This window comes from Cherax quadricarinatus, chromosome 69, assembly GCF_038502225.1.
Source record: "Cherax quadricarinatus isolate ZL_2023a chromosome 69, ASM3850222v1, whole genome shotgun sequence".
Lineage (NCBI taxonomy): Eukaryota > Metazoa > Arthropoda > Malacostraca > Decapoda > Parastacidae > Cherax > Cherax quadricarinatus.
This window is the reverse complement of record NC_091360.1, coordinates 15,469,010-15,491,813: the sequence shown is the minus strand read 5'-3', so window position 1 is coordinate 15,491,813 and position 22,804 is coordinate 15,469,010. Positions and strand designations below refer to the sequence as shown.

General features: G+C 43.6%; 1 protein-coding gene across 4 annotated transcripts in view; it reads right to left on the bottom strand.

The window, feature by feature from the left end:
- Oatp26F (Organic anion transporting polypeptide 26F) overlaps positions 1-22,804 on the bottom strand; it is a 669,510-nt gene that overhangs the window by 201,036 nt on the left and 445,670 nt on the right. For all 4 annotated transcript variants that reach the window (XM_070099851.1, XM_070099848.1, XM_070099850.1 and 1 more), the window contains one exon: positions 6,642-7,047. In XM_070099851.1, coding sequence (XP_069955952.1) covers positions 6,642-6,710 — 69 coding nt within the window. In that variant the 5' untranslated portion in view covers positions 6,711-7,047. The remainder of the gene's footprint in view (positions 1-6,641; positions 7,048-22,804) is intronic.

The following is a 22,804-nucleotide window of genomic DNA, read 5'->3' as shown; positions in this document are numbered from 1 at the left end:
AGACTGAGTCATGATAATTGAATACACAAATTTAAGTATTTGCTGAATTCAAAAGAAGTAGGATTCCAATTTCATTAAATGGTAAATTTTACTCTTTGCAGAAAGAATGTGTTCTGTATTGTTTGTTGTTGGCTCACGTTGGTGTGGGGTTATGACATTTATCAGAGAATAGGTTTAACCTTGTAATTACTTGCCCGCGGTAAGTGGGAAATTACTAAGTTAGGCAGTATAATCGTTCAATGGCTATAGACTAGAAATTCCTAGGTTAAACTATTCCAATGCTTGAATTTGCACTTGTAGGACATAGTCATTACAATAAGCTTCCCAGAGATCCCAGGTTGCAATGTAAAAGATATTCAGAAAGCCTGGGGCTAGAGCATTAAATTTTAATACAAATTCTAGGCTGATGACTGCATCTATTCACACCACTTTATAGTGTTGTTTCTGGGAAGAAACAATATCGTAGTAATGTGCCCATTAACATAGTAAAAGGTATTTCGCAAGTGGCAAATTCTTTTAATAAGCACTGGAGTACGAGTGTAGCAATATTCCCGGTAGAACACACATTTCCACAGCCAAAAGGTATGAGATTACTGCCGATGATTGCAACTGAACTGCTCGATTTGTAAATATTAGGCTACTGAGGAACGCCAAGAGCATAGATCGCATTCAGTTAGTAAACTTGCATGCAAAACCATTTCAATTAAGTGTGCGAGCTGGTGGTTTACATTTTGATTCAGAAATGAGTCCTACATGATGAAGAAGTTCATTACACTCACTGAAGAACATGACGCATTTGTTCTTGCCAGGCTTTATCTTGTGCTGTAGGTGTGGCTAACTGAGATTATACATGGTACGGGCTACCGTCGCACCTTAAGTAAACACAGAAATGGTAGACAAAGTTCAAGGGGAACACTTGTTCAGCACTAAGGAAACTGAAGTGGTCACTGTTAGCATGAAGTGGGCAACTGAACAGAGTATGCAACAAATGCTGCAACACTAGCCAGTGTAGTGATGTAGATTGCAATGACGTACAAGGCTGCCTGGAACTGGTAGAGAAAAAGTGGAAGGCTTATGAGACAGCGTTTGTCTCAGATGAAGTGCAAGCCACTGAGGAAGATTTGTTCGAAGAGAATATCAATGAGGCTCTGAATGAATTCCTGAGGAAGATGAAAGTTCTGAAGACTAATTAGGCAAGGAATTCGACAGATGTGGCCGGTGTTATGAGTAGCCAGATTCCAATCAATATATCTGGAGAATACCTGGAGGGGGTTTCGGGGGTCAACGCCCCTGCGGCCCGGTTTGAGACCAGGCCTCGTGGTGGATCAGGGTCTGATCAACCAGGTTGTTACTGCTGGCCGCACACAAACAGACGTATGAACCATAGCCCGGATGGTCAGGTACTGCTGACTTTAGGTGCCTGTCCAGCGGCTTCTTGAAGACAGCCAGGGATCTATTGGTAATCCCCCTTATTTATGCTGAAAGGCAGGTGAACAGTTTTGGGCCCCTGACACTTATTGTGTTGTCTCTTATCGTGCTAGTGGGACCTCTGCTTTTCAATGGGGTAATATTGCCTCTCCTGTCGAGTCTTTTGCTTTTATAGGGAGCGAGTTTTCGTGAGCAAGTTTGGTATTACTCCCTCCAGGTCAGCAATTTTGCCTGCTTTGGAGGGAACAGTTATTATACAGCAGTTTCCCAGCCTAGAAAGAGCAAGTGATTTGAAGAGAATCATCATGGGCTTGGCATCCCTAGTTTTGAAGGTTCTCGTTATCCATTCTATCATTTTTCTAGCAGATGCGGTAGATACATTGTTGTGGTCTTTCAAGGTGAGATCCTCTGACATTATCACTCCCAGGCCCTTCACATTACTTTTTCGCTAGATCTATTGTGTGGTTAGAATTTGTTGTATACCCTGATAGTTTTAATTTCCTCAAGTTTTCCATATCTGAGTAGTTGAAATTTCTCTTCACTGAACTTCATATTGTTTTGAGTGGCCCATTTGAAAATTTGGTTGATGTCTGCTTGAAGACTTGCTGTGTCATGGCAATTTGGGTGTCATCCGCAGAGGAAGACATGGAGCTATGGCTTACATCTCTGTCTGTATCAGATATGAGAATAAAGAACAGGATGGGAGCGAGTGCTGTGCCTTGTGGAACAGAGTTTTTCACCATAGCTGCCTCAGACTTTACTCTTTTACTAATGTTAGGAAGATACAACTTTTCCTGTTATTCTTTTATCACTCATTTTGTGCACTATTACACCGTGGTCGCACTTGTCGAAGGCTTTTGCAAAGTCTGTGTATACTACATCTGCATTCTGTTTATCCTGCATAACGTCCAGGACCTTGTCATAGTGTTCCAGTAGCTGGGACAGGCAGGGGCCTCTGCATAGCTTGCCTCAATTATATTTAACAATGTTTGATGGCACCCTAACACAGTACACCACATTTTGGGATCAGTTCAGAGCTCAGATAGATGAGAGAGTTTCAGGGTTTGCGACTGGAAAGTGATGGTAGAAGAATATAGCTGTTGAAACTGTTATATAGGCATTATATTGACATTTGTGGCGAGCCCAGCTTATCAACATCTGCCTAACCCTGGAGCTAGTTAGTGAGTGAGAGGCCACTCAGGCACAGCCTACATAAGAGGTACACATAGGGGTGATGTGACTTCGGCTTCGTCAGGAAGCCTTCCTATAAATAGGGTTATCACAGTATTTACTACACAAGTATTGTACTATCGACAGTTCAGTGATGCTAATGTATGGTGTCCTTGACATACAATTTAAAAAACTAATACATATACATAGTAGACAGTAGATGCTTCAGGCTCTTGGCTGATTCTCTACAATGCAAAAAAATGTTATGCAAGAAAACATATGCCATACTAGAACACTGCATTACAAATTATGGTGGATCATAGAAGCAAATGAGATTAAATGAGATTGATCAATTATTATTCATGTGATCTACGGATTCTGAGGAAACTTATTTATAAAGTGTTTAACAGAAAAGAGAGACTCGGTGCACACAAGTTTCTTACTGTTAAATCTCTACTACTAATTTCTCTAACATTATACTTATTACCACTTACATGGTCAAGTACTCAGTAAGGGCCAACAAACTTTTGATTGAGCTTTGGCACTGTGGATGTTTTATTAAAATTAGTTAACATTACTCTCGAGCCTACTTTAATTTTTGATTATCTTCGCTCGAGTGTTAGTGACTCATAAATTCTGCTGTTGATTTATGAAGTGTTTCTCTCGAATTCTTCTGAAGACACAGGGCTTAGCTGCTATGAGACACTACAAAATCATCTACATTATAGTTTAGTTTCAGAGTGGAGTGTAACAACTCATACGGTAAATACTTGTCAATGCCATAACAATGCATAATATTGGGTATATCCTACAGATGCACTGTAAGCAGAATTAATGGTACTGTATGTCAGGTATGACTTTATTCCAGGTTGCACTGTTGGGATTATTGCTCTTAAGACATCGAGCACTTTCTTATTGGTTCTTTCGGCTAAACCAGTGCTGGCAGGATGATGAGGGACAATGGTTCACTTAGAGAACTTGTACAAAGTACACAACTTTTCAAGAATCTCATTGCAGAATTCACCTCCGTTATCTGTTAAGAGGGACTGAGGAGTGGTATGCCTGCAGATTATGTATTCCTTAAACGCATAGGTACTGACTCAGTATCTGGTGAAATAGTCTACTCTTACACACAGATGCTTGTTACCCTGGAGGGAACATTGGAAATTTATTAACAAATCTAGTACTACTCTTTCCCTAGGTTCACTAGCAGTGGGACACACTGGACTAGATCCACTAACATTACCTTTGTGCTGCATGCAAACACTAAATTTCTTATATTTAGACTATAGGTTGCCTTGCAAGGACAAAAGTATTTCAGTCTGGCTTGTTTCACAGAACGATCCATACTAGGGTGTGCAATTCCTGGCATTGTGAACTAGCTGCTGGGCTATATTCACTAGTGCCTACAGATTTACTAACATATGTACTCTTCTGCTAGGAGTACCCAGGTCAGCTATGTGATGTGGAAACCCTTGGTTCATAGTAAAGTCACTGATATGTGCTGAGGATTTCACTGAGAGAGTTCGATCTTCCTACAGAAGCAATCGAGTCACAGCAAGCATATAGGATCAGTTCTTTGGGCATTCTTTACATCCTCTGCACTGAATGGAGGATCTGTTACTACTGTACTAACGTGTCGAGAAAATGCATCTGCGACTTCATCTGATTTGCCTGGCAAGTGTTCAAAGGCTGGATAGAACTCTTGAATGGTCAATCATCTAGTTGGCTGTTTATTCTAGAATAGAGAAATAAGTGGAGAGTGATTCATCAAGGGTACTGGTATATGATGTCACAAAGTGTTTTAAAGACCAAATTACTGCTAAAGCGTCTTGATCAGTTATTGTATAGTTTCGGTCTGCCTTGATAAAAACACGCTTAGCAAATGCAACTAGGTTGTTCTTGCTATCGGTCTTCTGAGCTAGGATTGCGCCTATGGCTTGGAAAAATCTGGAAATGTCAGAACAGGAGCAGAAGGTAGCTTTCCTTTAAGTGTTTGAAATGCTCTTTTTTAACGGAAGTTCCAAACATAAGGAGCATCCTTCTTAAACAACTGAGTTAGAGGAGCCGCGATAGAAAAGAATTTGTCAACGAAAGATCTATAAAACCTGCTAAGCCCACAAAGGATCTTACGGCATCAGCAGTTTTTAGAGATGGAAAATTCTGAACAACAGTTACTTTGGTCAGTCATAACCCTGCTAGAAGTAAATAAGTGACCAAGAAATTTGATCTCTAATCTGAAAAACTGACATCTGCCAGAGTTCATGATTTGGAAGTGGATTGATGATCGTGGCGAACCAGGCCTATCAATATCGGCATATCCTTGGCTCCAGTCTGAGAGAGAGAGAGAGAGAGAGAGAGAGAGAGAGAGAGAGAGAGAGAGAGAGAGAGAGAGAGAAGGAGAGGCCTCTCAAGCGCGGCTTATGTGATAGGTATAAATAAGAGACGCTTGACTAAGACCTGACTGTCAATAGGGTTATCACAGTATATATATACTACACAAAAGGACCTGACGGATATGATCAAATTACAGTTCTTGCGATCTCAGATTGAAGGCAAAGCCTTAGACCTGGTCAGGAACTATAAAATCACTGATGCCAATTACAGACATGCCAAAGACCAATTGAAGGATACATTTGGAGATATAGAGGAAATGCAAAGGGTCATATTGAACCATTTAATAGATCTGGAAGGGTGCCGACACGACCGTAGGTGCCTAGAGAAGTTCTGTATTGAAGCCATGAGTTTGGCAAGCAGCCTCAAAGATCTGCACGATTGGGTTGCCTCTGAATGGATCATCAGCCATACAATTCAGAGAAAATGAGCTAAGTAATATAGTACATGAACTTCAGCTGAAATACCAGACCAATCACTTTACAAATCACTGAGGGGTTGGGAGATCTCATTTCTCATCCGATGTCAGATATCTCAAGCAGAGCCATGTAAACAGACCCCCAAAGCTACTCTAAAATATTCGTGTTCTGCAAAGATAAACACACAAGTACGAGTTGTTTTAACTACGTCGCACTAAGCAGGAGCCACCAGCGACGAAGAATGAGGGGAGACCTGATCGAAGTGTATAAGTGGAAGATAGGTATTAATAAAGGGGATATTAACAAGGTCTTGAGGATATCTCTCCAAGAGAGAACCCGCAGTAATGGATTTAAATTAGATAAGTTTAGATTTAGAAAGGACATAGGAAAGTATTGGTTTGGAAATAAGGTAGTTGATGAGTGGAACAGTCTACCTAGTTGGGTTATTGAGGCTAGGACTTTGGGTAGTTTCAAATTTAGGTTGGATAAGTACATGAGTGGGAGGGGTTGGATTTGAGAGGGACTTGCACATCGGAGCATGTTTCTTGGGTGGCATTGAAAATTGGGTTGGTCAAATGTTTGTTAGTGGGATGAATTGTAAAGGACCTGCCTAGTATGGGCCAACAGGCTTGCTGCAGTGTTCCTCTTTTCTTATGTTCTTATGTTCTTATGACTAAGAGAGTTGCAGTTCTGCTTAAGATGCTGTGGGGAACAACAAGGCAAAAGATCGCCAAATGCATCTTTGGGAGAACTACAGCTGCTGAAGGGGTGAGAATCATATTGCACCACGTCTCAATAATCCAAGGAAAGCCCAGGGTTGTAGGGGCGCGTCTCAAAGTGAGATGGAAAGTGCGCCCATGTCTTAGGTGATAGTCAACACAATGAGCGTGGGCGAAGTCTCTAATCAGAGTGGGAAGTTCAGAGATTGTGTTGCTTTAGCTGCTGGCATTGCAGGGAAGGACCAAACCAACTTGAGTATTTTTTGGTACTGGAGCACAAAGATCCTTTATAACAGAGAAACTGATGGCTAAATTAAAGTTGAAGGCCATCAGCGAAGCTAATATGGCATTGGAAGGAGAGTCCAAAACATCTACAAAAAAGTTCCAATATGACAAAAGAAGGATCCAATAAGCTTACTAAAAGGGTCAAATACCAGTACACAAGAGTCCATTAGGCCCACACAAGTGGTCAGATTAATTATCATAGAAGACATCAAAAACAACAGTATACCTGTGAGCTGATGCCGCTGTCACTGTGTGCTCTGGCGAGGGAGGCTGGATCCAGCACCACCTCCGTCATGATGTGTTTTGTTAGTGACGACGACGACGACGACGACGAAGGCAGACCGTATACAGGGGGCGCCCTTGCTCAGGGCCTGAGGAGGGGTGCTGGGCGGAAAACTAATCTGTGGGAATCGTTGGTCATCAGGTCTGTCGCGGAGGTGAGCAGCACCACGGCAACGCTAAGCTGGGCAGCACCACTGCAACACTGTGCTGGACAGCACCACTGCAACACTGTGCTGGGCACCACCACTGCAACACTGTGCTGGGCAGCACCACTGCAACACTGTGCTGGGTAGTACCACTGCAACACTGTGCTGGGCAGCACCACTGCAACACCGTGCTCGGCAGCAACACTGCAAGATCAAACAAACATTTGGGATTAATTACCTACAGAGGTACAAACTATCATAATCATAAAGGCACAAACTGACAACTAATTCACGAACTTCAACACACACACACACACACACACACACACACACACACACACACACACACGCACGCACGCACACACACACACACACACACACACACACACACACACACACACACACACACACACACACACGATGGAGTAAGGAGGCAAAAACAAAGTTCAATAGAGAATGGAAAAAGTACAGAAGGCAGAGGACACACGAAAATAGGGAGATCAGTCGCAGAGCCAGGAACGAGTATGCACAGGTAAGGAGGGAGGCCCAGAGACGGTAAGAAATAACATAACATCGAAAATCAAGACTGCCCCGAAACTGTTGTACAGCCACATCAGGAGGAAGACAACAGTCAAAGACCAGGTGATCAGACTGAGGACAGAAGGTGGAGAACTCACAGGAAATGATCAAGAGGTATGTGAGGAGCTAAACAGGAGATTTAAGGAAGTTTTATACAGTAGAGACAGGAAGGGCTCTGGGAAGACAGCACAGAAGGGAACATCAAGAGGGAATATACCAACAAGTGTTGGATGACATACAAACAACCGAGAAGGAGGTGCAGAAGCTGCTAAGTGACCTTGATACTTCAAAGGCGATGGGACCGGACATCTTCCCATGGGTCCTTAGAGAAGGAGCAGAGATGCTGGGCGTGCTCCTAACCACAATCTTCAACACATCCCTTGAAACTGGGCAACTACCTGAGAAATGGAAGACAGCAAATGTAGTCCCCATATTTAAGAAAGGAAACAGAAATGAGGCACTAAACTACAGACCTGTGTCTCTGACATGTATTGTGTGCAAAGTCATGGAGATTATCAGGAGGAGAGTGGTGGAACACCTGGAATGGAACAAGATTATAAATGAAAACCAGCATGGGTTCATGGAAGGCAAATCCTGTGTCGCAAACCTTCTGGAGTTTTATGACAAGGTAACAGAAGTAAGACACGAGAGAGAGGGGTGGGTTGATTGTGTTTGCCTAGACTGCAGGAAGGCCTTTGACACAGTTCCCCACAAGAGATTAGTGCAGAAGCTGGAGGATCAGGCGCATATAACAGGGAGGGCACTGCAATGGATCAGGGAATACCTGACAGGGAGGCAACAACGAGTCATGGTACATGAAGAGGTATCACAGTGGGCGCCTGTGACGAGCGGGGTCCCACAGGGGTCAGTTCTAGGACCAGTGCTATTTTTGATACATGCAAACGACATGATGAAAGGAATAGACTCTGAAGTGTCCCTATTCGCAGATGATGTAAAGTTGATGAGAAGAATTAAATCGGATGAGGATGAGGTAGGACTGCAAAGAGACCTGGACAGGCTGGACATGTGGTCCAGAAACTGGCTTCTCGAATTCAACCCTGCCAAATGCAAAGTCATGAAGATTGAGGAGGGGCAAAGAAGACCACAGACAGAGTATAGGCTAGGTGGACAAAGACTACAGACCTCACTCAGGGAGAAAGACCTTGGGGTGACCATAACACCGAACACGTCACTGGAGGCACACATCAACCAAATAACTGTTGCAGCATACGGGCGCCTGGCAAACCTGAGAATGTTTAATGGGATTTATTGGTAGTATGGTCAAAGCGGGGTTTGAATTATAAATGTCGTCTTCGGAGGCTTCTTACTTTATTGTTATGTCGTGGTGGGTCCACAGGCTTGTGTGTTAGTGCCCATGGCCCGGGAGGGCCATGCCACGAGAGGGGACACTTCTTGACTGAGTGAAGAGTGACACCAGAGAGCGTGGCAAGGGCAGGCAGGCTGGCATGCCCACCGAGAGGCCTGGCTATAGAGGGCAGCATCTTAGTGCCGAAAAATATGAACTAAGCTGGCAGACAGCATGGGCTATCTGTGCAGACAGTACAGGCTGTCTACATACACTCGGCCACCTACCTCGCGTCGTCCCGACACGACAATACTGGTGGTAAAAAATACTCGGTTTCTCTCTCGTAGGAACAGGGCACAGAACACAAAATAAAAACATATATATACATATGGACATGGAAAAAAAAACTTCCTACAGGGAGGGAAGAAAAAAACATGTGGGGTGTGCTAAACATCGTGGTCATAGGCAGTGAGCATCGAAGGGCATCACTGCATGCCTTCCTGCGTCTGGACAGATACTGCAACACAGGAGACATTGCTGCGGCTGATCTGTGACGTAACAGGGTACGGTCTCCTCTGGAATGGTGAAGCAGTCATCGTAAGAGTCGCTGCAGGTTTTCACTCAACCTGAGGCACGACATGCTGGTGCCCTCGAGTGAGGCGTCGACCAAACTCGGCAACTGGGCAGGACTTCTGGCAAGCAACTCAGGACACTTCTTGACTGGTACTGTCGCTGGGCTGTCACTGCCGGCGAGCGTGGAGTGAGTTGTGGAGTGAGTCATAACAGAGACGACTGGGCGAAACATCTGGGAGTCATAACATACACCAGACTGCAGTGAGAGAGCTAGCAGTCAAAGTGACATCATCTTTGTGCAGGCTGCTCACTGAAGCTTGTGACACGAGGCTAACACAGCGCCTGCCAACAGGGCTAACTGCGGCTTGACGAGTGTCATTCTCTCGGCAGTTGGAGTTATAACAGAGGTTAGTCTAAGCGTCTCCAGACTTGTTTCTCTACATATAACTGCATTCTGAAGGTCTAGAGGTGAATTGAATCAAATCTCGATGGGAATCGTAGCAGGTACGATTCTGTAGAACATCTATGAGCGACAAGCATAAGAGCTTTCTGTACAAGGGGGCTCGGGCTCAGGGGCTGGCTTGACATCAGATGTCAAATGCACTGGTCACATCGGGTGACTTAGCACAGTGGTGCTACTCAGGTCTGGGTCAGACTTCACTGGACACACGGAAACTTCACACACCCGCAGTACACTAACATGTGAGAACAATGGCTGAGAGGAATTAATTAACACACGACATATATCTTCTCTCAAACTTCTCGACAATACTGAAATAATTACTAGAAACACTCGATGTGACATCATGTGATGTCAGGCGTGATGTCGGGAGGTGACGTCAGCAGCACTGTGACGTCAGCAAACATCTCGAGGCGACATCAGGCAGACATCGTGACGTCATGAAATCGGGCAGCAGCATTGGGTGATGTCACAGGAGTGATGCGGGCAGCAGACCACAGCATGTGGCCTGGGACATCTGGCTCAGTAACTCACGTGGTTTGTAGATCCACGTGACATCGCCCACACCCACGTGGCGTCGGGATCCACGTGGTGTTGTGATCTACGTGGCATGCTGGTCTATGTGGCATGCTGATTCATGTAACTTCGAGTGGCCTCGGACACTCGGATACACAGCTCTGGCGACGAATTCACACTAAAAACAGCAGAAAAACACAGCAGAGGGAGTGAGCAGTGGTGAGTGTATGGTAGATGGGTGAGCGTGAGTAGGGCGAGCATGGGCAAGGTGAGGAACGGCCACTTCCTCCTCCTCCTCCCCCACCCACAAACACGTGGAGAAGCTCACACTGGATGCAGAAATCCCCACAAAACTCACCTCTGGCTTGCTGGAACAGCTGTGCTGAGCTGAACAACAACAGCAACATACAAGTGACGCTGAACACGTGACTTGAGAAACAGCGTGGGACGCTGTAGCATCGAAGAAATTCTCGAAGAAATTCGGTAAATTTCGGCTGGATCCTGCTTGTACCTGTGTCTGGATGCTCAAACGTGCAGACACGACATCAGGATAACTCGTTAAGAGACGGATGCTTTTTGTATAGGGTGATGAAGTGAAGATGACTTCATACCTCTTCCTTCCTCTCTCCGGGCAAACAACTGCTGCAACCACCGCTGCTACCAATGTTTAATAGGGGTTTGTTTGGTAGTGCTGCAAGCGGGGCGGTAAATTATAAACGTCTTCGGAGACTTCTTTGTTTATTGAAAATGGTGTGGTGGGTACACAGGCTTGTGTCGTTTGTGCCCATGGCCCGGGAGGGCCATGCCACGAGAGAGGACACTTCTTGACTGAGTGAAAAGTGACGCCAGAGTGAGAGCGTGGCAAGGGCAGGCAGGCTGGCGTGCCCACCAAGAGGCATGGCTACAGAGGGCAGCATCTTAGTGCCGTGAAATATGAACTAAGCTGGCAGACAGCATGGGCTGTCTGTGCAGACAGTACAGGCTGTCTACAAGAATAGCGTTCCGATACCTTAATAAGGAATCGTTCAAGACACAGTACACTGTGTATGTTAGGCCCATACTGGAGTATGCAACACCAGTCTGGAACCCACACCTGGTCAAGCACGTCAAGAAGTTAGAGAAAGTACAAAGGTTTGCAACAAGGCTAGTCCCAGAGTTCAGGCGAATGTCGTACGAGGAAAGGTTGAGGGAAATCGGACTGACGGCACTGGAGGACAGAAGGGTCAGGGGAGACATGATAACGACATACAAGATACTGTGGGGAATAGACAAGGTGGACAGAGATAGGATGTTCCAGAGAGGGGACACAGAAACAAGGGGTCACAACTGGAAGCTGAAGACTCAGACGAGTCACAGGGACGTTAGGAAGTATTTCTTCAGTCATAGAGTCGTCAGTGAAGTAGTGGAGGCAGGAACCATACATAGTGTTAAGAAGAGGTATGACAAAGCTCAGGAAGCAGTGAAGAGGCGGGACCAGGAGCTGAGTATCGACCCCTGCAACCACAATTAGGTGAGTACAATTAGGTGAGTACACACACACACACACACACACACACACACACATACACACACACACACACACTGAGAGGAATCGACAAGGTGGACAGACAAGATGTTCCAGAGATGGAACACAGCAACAAGGGGACACAGAAGTTGAAGAATCAGATGAACCACAGGGATGTTAGGAAGTATTTCTTCAGTCACAGAGTAGTCAGTAAGTGGAATAGTCTGAGTAGTGATGTAGTGGAGGCAGGATCCATATATACCTCTAAGAAGAGGTATGTTAAAGCTCATGGAGCGGGAAGAGTGACCGAGGAGCAACCAGTGAAGAGGCGGGGCCAGGAGCTGTGAATTGACCCCGGCAACCACAACTAGGTGAGTACAGCTAGGTGAGTACAACTAGGTGAGTACAACTAGGTGAGTACAACTCGGTGAGTACAACTAGATGAATACAACTCGGTGAGTACAACTAGGTGAGTACAACTAGGTGAGTACAACTAGGTGAGTACAACTAGGTGAGTACAACTAGGTGAGTACAACTAGGTGAGTACAACTCGGTGAGTACAACTAGGTGAGTACAACTAGGTGAGTACAACTAGGTGAGTACAACTAGGTGAGTACACATACAATACACAATACCTAGTTTTTCCTGCGTACATTTTTTAGTTCCTGTGCAGCTAATAGTTCCATTACTGTTGCTGTGGTCTGGTCTGGGACCGGGCCATGGGAACTATATCCCCAGGAAACATTACTGTTGCTGTGGTCTGGTCTGGGGCCGGGCCATGGGAACTATATCCCCAGGAAACATTACTGTTGCTGTGGTCTGGTCTGGGGCCGGGCCATGGGAACTATATCCCCAGGAAACATTACTGTTGCTGTGGTCTGGTCTGGGACCGGGCCATGGGATCTATATCCCCAGGAAACATTACTGTTGCTGTGGTCTGGTCTGGGACCGGGCCATGGGAACTATATCCCCAGGAAACATTACTGTTGCTGTGGTCTGGTCTGGGACCGGGCCATGGGAACTATATCCCCAGGAAACATTACTGTTGCTGTGGTCTGGTCTGGGACCGGACCATGGGAACTATATCCCCAGGAAACATTACTGTTGCTGTGGTCTGGTCTGGGAACGGGCCATGAGAACTATATCCCCAGGAAACATTACTGTTGCTGTGGTCTGGTCTGGGACCGGGCCATGGGAACTATATCCCCAGGAAACATTACTGTTGCTGTGGTCTGGTCTGGGACCGGGCCATGGGAACTATATCCCCAGGAAACATTACTGTTGCTGTGGTCTGGTCTGGGACCGGGCCATGGGAACTATATCCCCAGGAAACATTACTGTTGCTGTGGTCTGGTCTGGGACCGGGCCATGGGAACTATATCCCCAGGAAACATTACTGTTGCTGTGGTCTGGTCTGGGACCGGGCCATGGAAACTATATCCCCAGGAAACATTACTGTTGCTGTGGTCTGGTCTGGGACCGGGCCATGGGAACTATGACCCCAGGAAACATTACTGTTGCTGTGGTCTGGTCTGGAACCGGGCCATGGGAACTATGATCCCAGGAAACATTACTGTTGCTGTGGTCTGGTCTGGGACCGGGCCATGGGAACTATGATCCCAGGAAACATTACTGTTGCTGTGGTCTGGTCTGGGACCGGGCCATGGGAACTATGATCCCAGGAAACATTACTGTTGATGTGGTCTGGTCTGGGACCGGGCCATGGGAACTATGATCCCAGGAAACATTACTGTTGCTGTGGTCTGGTCTGGGACCGGGCCAGGGGAACTATATCCCCAGGAAACATTACTGTTGCTGTGGTCTGGTCTGGGACCAGGCCATGGGAACTATATCCCCAGTAAACATTACTGTTGCTGTGGTCTGGTCTGGGACCGGGCCATGGGAACTATATCCCCGGGAAACATTACTGTTGCTGTGGTCTGGTCTGGGACCGGGCCATGGGAACTTAACCCCAGGAAACATTACTGTTGCTGTGGTCTGGTCTGGGACCGGGCCATGGGAACTATAACCCCAGGAAACATTACTGTTGCTGTGGTCTGGTCTGGGACCGGGCCATGGGAACTATAATCCCAGGAAACATTACTGTTGCTGTGGTCTGGTCTGGGACCGGGCCATGGGAACTATGATACCAGGAAACATTACTGTTGCTGTGGTCTGGTCTGGGACCGGGCCATGGGAACTATGACCCCAGGAAACATTACTGTTGCTGTGGTCTGGTCTGGGACCGGGCCATGGGAACTATGACCCCAGGAAACATTACTGTTGCTGTGGTCTGGTGTGGGACCGGGCCATGGGAACTATGACCCCAGGAAACATTACTGTTGCTGTGGTCTGGTCTGGGACCGGGCCATGGGAACTATGACCCCAGGAAACATTACTGTTGCTGTGGTCTGGTCTCGGACCGGGCCATGGGAACTATAACCCCAGGAAACATTACTGTTGCTGTGGTCTGGTCTGGGACCGGGCCATGGGAATTATAATCCCAGGAAACATTACTGTTGCTGTGGTCTGGTCTGGGACCGGGCCATGGGAACTATAACCCCAGGAAACATTACTGTTGCTGTGGTCTGGTCTGGGACCGGGCCATGGGAACTATAACCCCAGGAAACATTACTGTTGCTGTGGTCTGGTCTGGGACCGGGCCATGGGAACTATATCCCCAGGAAACATTACTGTTGCTGTGGTCTGGTCTGGGACCGGGCCATGGGAACTATATCCCCAGTAAACATTACTGTTGCTGTGGTCTGGTCTGGGACCGGGCCATGGGAACTATGACCCCAGGAAACATTACTGTTGCTGTGGTCTGGTCTGGAACCGGGCCATGGGAACTATGATCCCAGGAAACATTACTGTTGCTGTGGTCTGGTCTGGGACCGGGCCATGGGAACTATGATCCCAGGAAACATTACTGTTGCTGTGGTCTGGTCTGGGACCGGGCCATGGGAACTATGATCCCAGGAAACATTACTGTTGATGTGGTCTGGTCTGGGACCGGGCCATGGGAACTATGATCCCAGGAAACATTACTGTTGCTGTGGTCTGGTCTGGGACCGGGCCATGGGAACTATATCCCCAGGAAACATTACTGTTGCTGTGGTCTGGTCTGGGACCGGGCCATGGGAACTATATCCCCAGTAAACATTACTGTTGCTGTGGTCTGGTCTGGGACCGGGCCATGGGAACTATATCCCCAGGAAACATTACTGTTGCTGTGGTCTGGTCTGGGACCGGGCCATGGGAACTTAACCCCAGGAAACATTACTGTTGCTGTGGTCTGGTCTGGGACCGGGCCATGGGAACTATAACCCCAGGAAACATTACTGTTGCTGTGGTCTGGTCTGGGACCGGGCCATGGGAACTATAATCCCAGGAAACATTACTGTTGCTGTGGTCTGGTCTGGGACCGGGCCATGGGAACTATGATCCCAGGAAACATTACTGTTGCTGTGGTCTGGTCTGGGACCGGGCCATGGGAACTATGACCCCAGGAAACATTACTGTTGCTGTGGTCTGGTGTGGGACCGGGCCATGGGAACTATGACCCCAGGAAACATTACTGTTGCTGTGGTCTGGTCTGGGACCGGGCCATGGGAACTATGACCCCAGGAAACATTACTGTTGCTGTGGTCTGGTCTGGGACCGGGCCATGGGAACTATGACCCCAGGAAACATTACTGTTGCTGTGGTCTGGTCTGGGACCGGGCCATGGGAACTATGACCCCAGGAAACATTACTGTTGCTGTGGTCTGGTCTGGGACCGGGCCATGGGAACTATGACCCCAGGAAACATTACTGTTGCTGTGGTCTGGTCTGGGACCGGGCCATGGGAACTATGACCCCAGGAAACATTACTGTTGCTGTGGTCTGGTCTGGGACCGGGCCATGGGAACTATGACCCCAGGAAACATTACTGTTGCTGTGGTCTGGTCTGGGACCGGGCCATGGGAACTATGACCCCAGGAAACATTACTGTTGCTGTGGTCTGGTCTGGGACCGGGCCATGGGAACTATGACCCCAGGAAACATTACTGTTGCTGTGGTCTGGTCTGGGACCGGGCCATGGGAACTATGACCCCAGGAAACATTAAAAGATAATAACAGTTTAAACCAATAAAACTCAATCAATATTTCCTTCGCACTGAAAAAAATTCAATATTTTTTCTTTTACCACCTTGAAAAAAAAAAAAAACTAGTTTTGGCAAAATGTGTATCGAACCATAGCAAAAAAATTTTTTTTTGGCAAATATTGCATATACTCAAGATACCTTGCAGATACTTAAGATACCTTGCAGATACTTAAGATACCTTGCAGATACTTAAGATACCTTGCAGATACTTAAGATACCTTGCAGATACTTAAGATACCTTGCAGATACTTAAGATACCTTGCAGATACTTAAGATACCTTGCAGATACTTAAGATACCTTGCAGATACTTAAGATACCTTGCAGATACTTAAGATACCTTCCAGATACTTAAGATACCTTGCAGATACTTAAGATACCTTGCAGATACTTAAGATACCTTGCAGATACTCAAGATTCCTTGCATATACTTAAGATACCTTGCAGATACTTAAGATACCTTGCAGATACTTAAGATACCTTGCAGATACTTAAGATACCTTCCAGATACTCAAGACACCTTGCAGATACTTAAGATACCTTGCAGATACTTAAGATACCTTGCAGATACTTAAGATACCTTGCAGATACTTAAGATACCTTGCAGATACTTAAGATACCTTGCAGATACTTAAGATACCTTGCAGATACTTAAGATACCTTGCAGATACTTAAGATACCTTGCAGATACTTAAGATACCTTGCAGATACTTAAGATACCTTGCAGATACTTAAGATACCTTGCAGATACTCAAGATACCTTGCAGATACTTAAGATACCTTGCAGATACTTAAGATACCTTGCAGATACTTAAGATACCTTGCAGATACTTAAGATACCTTGCAGATACTTAAGATACCTTGCAGATACTCAAGATTCCTTGCATATACTTAAGATACCTTGCAGATACTTAAGATACCTTGCAGATACTGAAGATACCTTGCAGATACTTAAGATACCTTGCAGATACTTAAGATACCTTGCAGATACTTAAGATACCTTGCAGATACTTAAGATACCTTGCAGATACTTAAGATACCTTGCAGATACACAAGACACCTTGCAGATACTTAAGATACCTTGCAGATACTCAAGACACCTTGCAGATACTTAAGATACCTTGCAGATACTCAAGACATCTTGCAGATACTTAAGATACCTTGCAGATACTTAAGATACCTTGCAGTTACTTAAGATACCTTGCAGATACTTAAGATACCTTGCAGATACTTAAGATACCTTGCAGATACTTAAAATACCTTGCAGATACTCAAGATTCCTTGCATATACATAAGATACCTTGCAGATACTTAAGATACCTTGCAGATACTTAAGATACCTTGCAGATACTTAAGATACCTTGCAGATACTTAAGATACCTTGCAGATACTCAAGATTCCTTGCATATACTTAAGATACCTTGCAGATACTTAAGATACCTTGCAGATACTTAAGATACCTTGCAGATACTTAAGATACCTTGCAGATACTTAAGATACCTTGCAGATACTTAAGATACCTTGCAGATACTCAAGACACCTTGCAGATACTTAAGATACCTTGCATATACTTAAGATACCTTGCAGATACTTAAGATACCTTGCAGATACTCAAGACACCTTGCAGATACTTAAGATACCTTGCAGATACTCAAGACACCTTGCAGATACTTAAGATACCTTGCAGATACTTAAGATACCTTGCAGATACTTAAGATACCTTGCAGATACTTAAGATACCTTGCAGATACTTAAGATACCTTGCAGATACTTAAGATACCTTGCAGATACACAAGACACCTTGCAGATACTTAAGATACCTTGCAGATACTCAAGACACCTTCCAGATACTTAAGATACCTTGCAGATACTCAAGACACCTTGCAGATACTTAAGATACCTTGCAGATATTAAGATACCTTGCAGATACTTAAGATACCTTGCAGATGCTTAAGATACCTTGCAGATACTTAAGATACCTTGCAGATACTTAAGATACCTTGCAGATACTTAAGATACCTTGCAGATACTTAAGATACTTTGCAGATACTTAAGATACCTTGCAGATACTTAAGATACCTTGCAGATACTTAAGATACCTTGCAGATACTTAAAATACCTTGCAGATACTCAAGATTCCTTGCATATACATAAGATACCTTGCAGATACTTAAGATACCTTGCAGATACTTAAGATACCTTGCAGATACTTAAGATACCTTGCAGATACTTAAGATACCTTGCAGATACTTAAGATACCTTGCAGATACTCAAGATTCCTTGCATATACTTAAGATACCTTGCAGATACTTAAGATACCTTGCAGATACTTAAGATACCTTGCAGATACTTAAGATACCTTGCAGATACTTAAGATACCTTGCAGATACTTAAGATACCTTGCAGATACTCAAGACACCTTGCAGATACTTAAGATACCTTGCATATACTTAAGATACCTTGCAGATACTTAAGATACCTTGCAGATACTCAAGACACCTTGCAGATACTTAAGATACCTTGCAGATACTTAAGATACCTTGCAGATACTTAAGATACCTTGCAGATACTTAAGATACCTTGCAGATACTTAAGATACCTTGCAGATACTTAAGATACCTTGCAGATACTTAAGATACCTTCCAGATACTTAAGATACCTTGCAGATACTTAAGATACCTTGCAGATACTTAAGATACCTTGCAGATACTCAAGATTCCTTGCATATACTTAAGATACCTTGCAGATACTTAAGATACCTTGCAGATACTTAAGATACCTTGCAGATACTTAAGATACCTTCCAGATACTCAAGACACCTTGCAGATACTTAAGATACCTTGCAGATACTTAAGATACCTTGCAGATACTTAAGATACCTTGCAGATACTTAAGATACCTTGCAGATACTTAAGATACCTTGCAGATACTTAAGATACCTTGCAGATACTTAAGATACCTTGCAGATACTTAAGATACCTTGCAGATACTTAAGATACCTTGCAGACACTCAAGATACCTTGCAGATACTTAAGATACCTTGCAGATACTTAAGATACCTTGCAGATACTTAAGATACCTTGCAGATACTTAAGATACCTTGCAGATACTTAAGATACCTTGCAGATACTCAAGATTCCTTGCATATACTTAAGATACCTTGCAGATACTTAAGATACCTTGCAGATACTGAAGATACCTTGCAGATACTTAAGATACCTTGCAGATACTTAAGATACCTTGCAGATACTTAAGATACCTTGCAGATACTTAAGATACCTTGCAGATACTTAAGATACCTTGCAGATACACAAGACACCTTGCAGATACTTAAGATACCTTGCAGATACTCAAGACACCTTGCAGATACTTAAGATACCTTGCAGATACTCAAGACATCTTGCAGATACTTAAGATACCTTGCAGATACTTAAGATACCTTGTAGATACTTAAGATACCTTGCAGATACTTAAGATACCTTGCAGATACTTAAGATACCTTGCAGATACTTAAAATACCTTGCAGATACTCAAGATTCCTTGCATATACATAAGATACCTTGCAGATACTTAAGATACCTTGCAGATACTTAAGATACCTTGCAGATACTTAAGATACCTTGCAGATACTTAAGATACCTTGCAGATACTTAAGATACCTTGCAGATACTCAAGATTCCTTGCATATACTTAAGATACCTTGCAGATACTTAAGATACCTTGCAGATACTTAAGATACCTTGCAGATACTTAAGATACCTTGCAGATACTTAAGATACCTTGCAGATACTTAAGATACCTTGCAGATACTCAAGACACCTTGCAGATACTTAAGATACCTTGCATATACTTAAGATACCTTGCAGATACTTAAGATACCTTGCAGATACTCAAGACACCTTGCAGATACTTAAGATACCTTGCAGATACTCAAGACACCTTGCAGATACTTAAGATACCTTGCAGATACTTAAGATACCTTGCAGATACTTAAGATACCTTGCAGATACTTAAGATACCTTGCAGATACTTAAGATACCTTGCAGATACTTAAGATACCTTGCAGATACACAAGACACCTTGCAGATACTTAAGATACCTTGCAGATACTCAAGACACCTTCCAGATACTTAAGATACCTTGCAGATACTCAAGACACCTTGCAGATACTTAAGATACCTTGCAGATATTAAGATACCTTGCAGATACTTAAGATACCTTGCAGATGCTTAAGATACCTTGCAGATACTTAAGATACCTTGCAGATACTTAAGATACCTTGCAGATACTTAAGATACTTTGCAGATACTTAAGATACCTTGCAGATACTTAAGATACCTTGCAGATACTTAAGATACCTTGCAGATAATTAAAATACCTTGCAGATACTCAAGATTCCTTGCATATACATAAGATACCTTGCAGATACTTAAGATACCTTGCAGATACTTAAGATACCTTGCAGATACTTAAGATACCTTGCAGATACTTAAGATACCTTGCAGATACTCAAGATTCCTTGCATATACTTAAGATACCTTGCAGATACTTAAGATACCTTGCAGATACTTAAGATACCTTGCAGATACTTAAGATACCTTGCAGATACTTAAGATACCTTGCAGATACTTAAGATACCTTGCAGATACTCAAGACACCTTGCAGATACTTAAGATACCTTGCATATACTTAAGATACCTTGCAGATACTTAAGATACCTTGCAGATACTCAAGACACCTTGCAGATACTTAAGATACCTTGCAGATACTCAAGACACCTTGCAGATACTTAAGATACCTTGCAGATACTTAAGATACCTTGCAGATACTTAAGATACCTTGCAGATACTTAAGATACCTTGCAGATACTTAAGATACCTTGCAGATACACAAGACACCTTGCAGATACTTAAGATACCTTGCAGATACTCAAGACACCTTCCAGATACTTAAGATACCTTGCAGATACTCAAGACACCTTGCAGATACTTAAGATACCTTGCAGATACTTAAGATACCTTGCAGATATTAAGATACCTTGCAGATACTTAAGATACCTTGCAGATGCTTAAGATACCTTGCAGATACTTAAGATACCTTGCAGATACTTAAGATACCTTGCAGATACTTAAGATACCTTGCAGATACTTAAGATACCTTGCAGATACTTAAGATACCTTGCAGATACTTAAAATACCTTGCAGATACTAAAGATTCCTTGCATATACATAAGATGCCTTGCAGATACTTAAGATACCTTGCAGATACTTAAGATACCTTGCAGATACTTAAGATACCTTGCAGATACTTAAGATACCTTGCAGATACTTAAGATACCTTGCAGATACTTAAAATACCTTGCAGATACTAAAGATTCTTTGCATATACATAAGATGCCTTGCAGATACTTAAGATACCTTGCAGATACTTAAGATACCTTGCAGATACTTAAGATACCTTGCAGATACTTAAGATACCTTGCAGATACTTAAGATACCTTGCAGATACTCAAGATTCCTTGCATATACTTAAGATACCTTGCAGATACTTAAGATACCTTGCAGATACTTAAGATACATTGCAGATACTTAAGATACCTTGCAGATACTTAAGATACCTTGCAGATACTTAAGATACCTTGCAGATACTCAAGACACCTTGCAGATACTTAAGATACCTTGCATATACTTAAGATACCTTGCAGATACTTAAGATACCTTGCAGATACTCAAGACACCTTGCAGATACTTAAGATACCTTCCAGATACTCAAGACACCTTGCAGATACTTAAGATACCTTGCAGATACTTAAGATACCTTGCAGATACTTAAGATACCTTGCAGATACTTAAGATTCATTGCAGATACTTAAGATACCTTGCAGATACTTAAGATACCTTGCAGATACACAAGACACCTTGCAGATACTTAAGATACCTTGCAGATACTCAAGACACCTTGCAGATACTTAAGATACCTTGCAGATACTCAAGACACCTTGCAGATACTTAAGATACCTTGCAGATACTTAAGATACCTTGCAGATACTTAAGATACCTTGCAGATACTCAAGACACCTTGCAGATACTTAAGATACCTTGCAGATATTAAGATACCTTGCAGATACTTAAGATACCTTGCAGATACTTAAGATACCTTGCAGATACATAAGATACCTTGCAGATACTTAAGATACCTTGCAGATACTTAAGATACCTTGCAGATACTCAAGATACCTTGCATATACTTAAGATACCTTGCAGATACTCAAGATACATTGAAGATACTCAAGATACCTTGCAGATACTCAAGATACCTTGCAGATACTCAAGATACCTTGCAGATACTTAAGATACCTTGCAAATACTTAAGATACCTTGCAGATACTTAAGATACCTTGCAGATACTTAAGATACCTTGCAGATACTTAAGATACCTTGCAAATACTTAAGATACCCTGCAGATACTTAAGATACCTTGCAGATACTTAAGATACCTTGCAGATACTTAAGATACCTTGCAGATACTTAAGATACCTTGCAGATACTTAAGATACCTTGCAGATACTCAAGACACCTTGCAGATACTTAAGATACCTTGCATATACTTAAGATACCTTGCAGATACTTAAGATACCTTGCAGATACTCAAGACACCTTGCAGATACTTAAGATACCTTGCAGATACTCAAGACACCTTGCAGATACTTAAGATACCTTGCAGATACTTAAGATACCTTGCAGATACTTAAGATACCTTGCAGATACTTAAGATACCTTGCAGATACTTAAGATACCTTGCAGATACACAAGACACCTTGCAGATACTTAAGATACCTTGCAGATACTCAAGACACCTTCCAGATACCTAAGATACC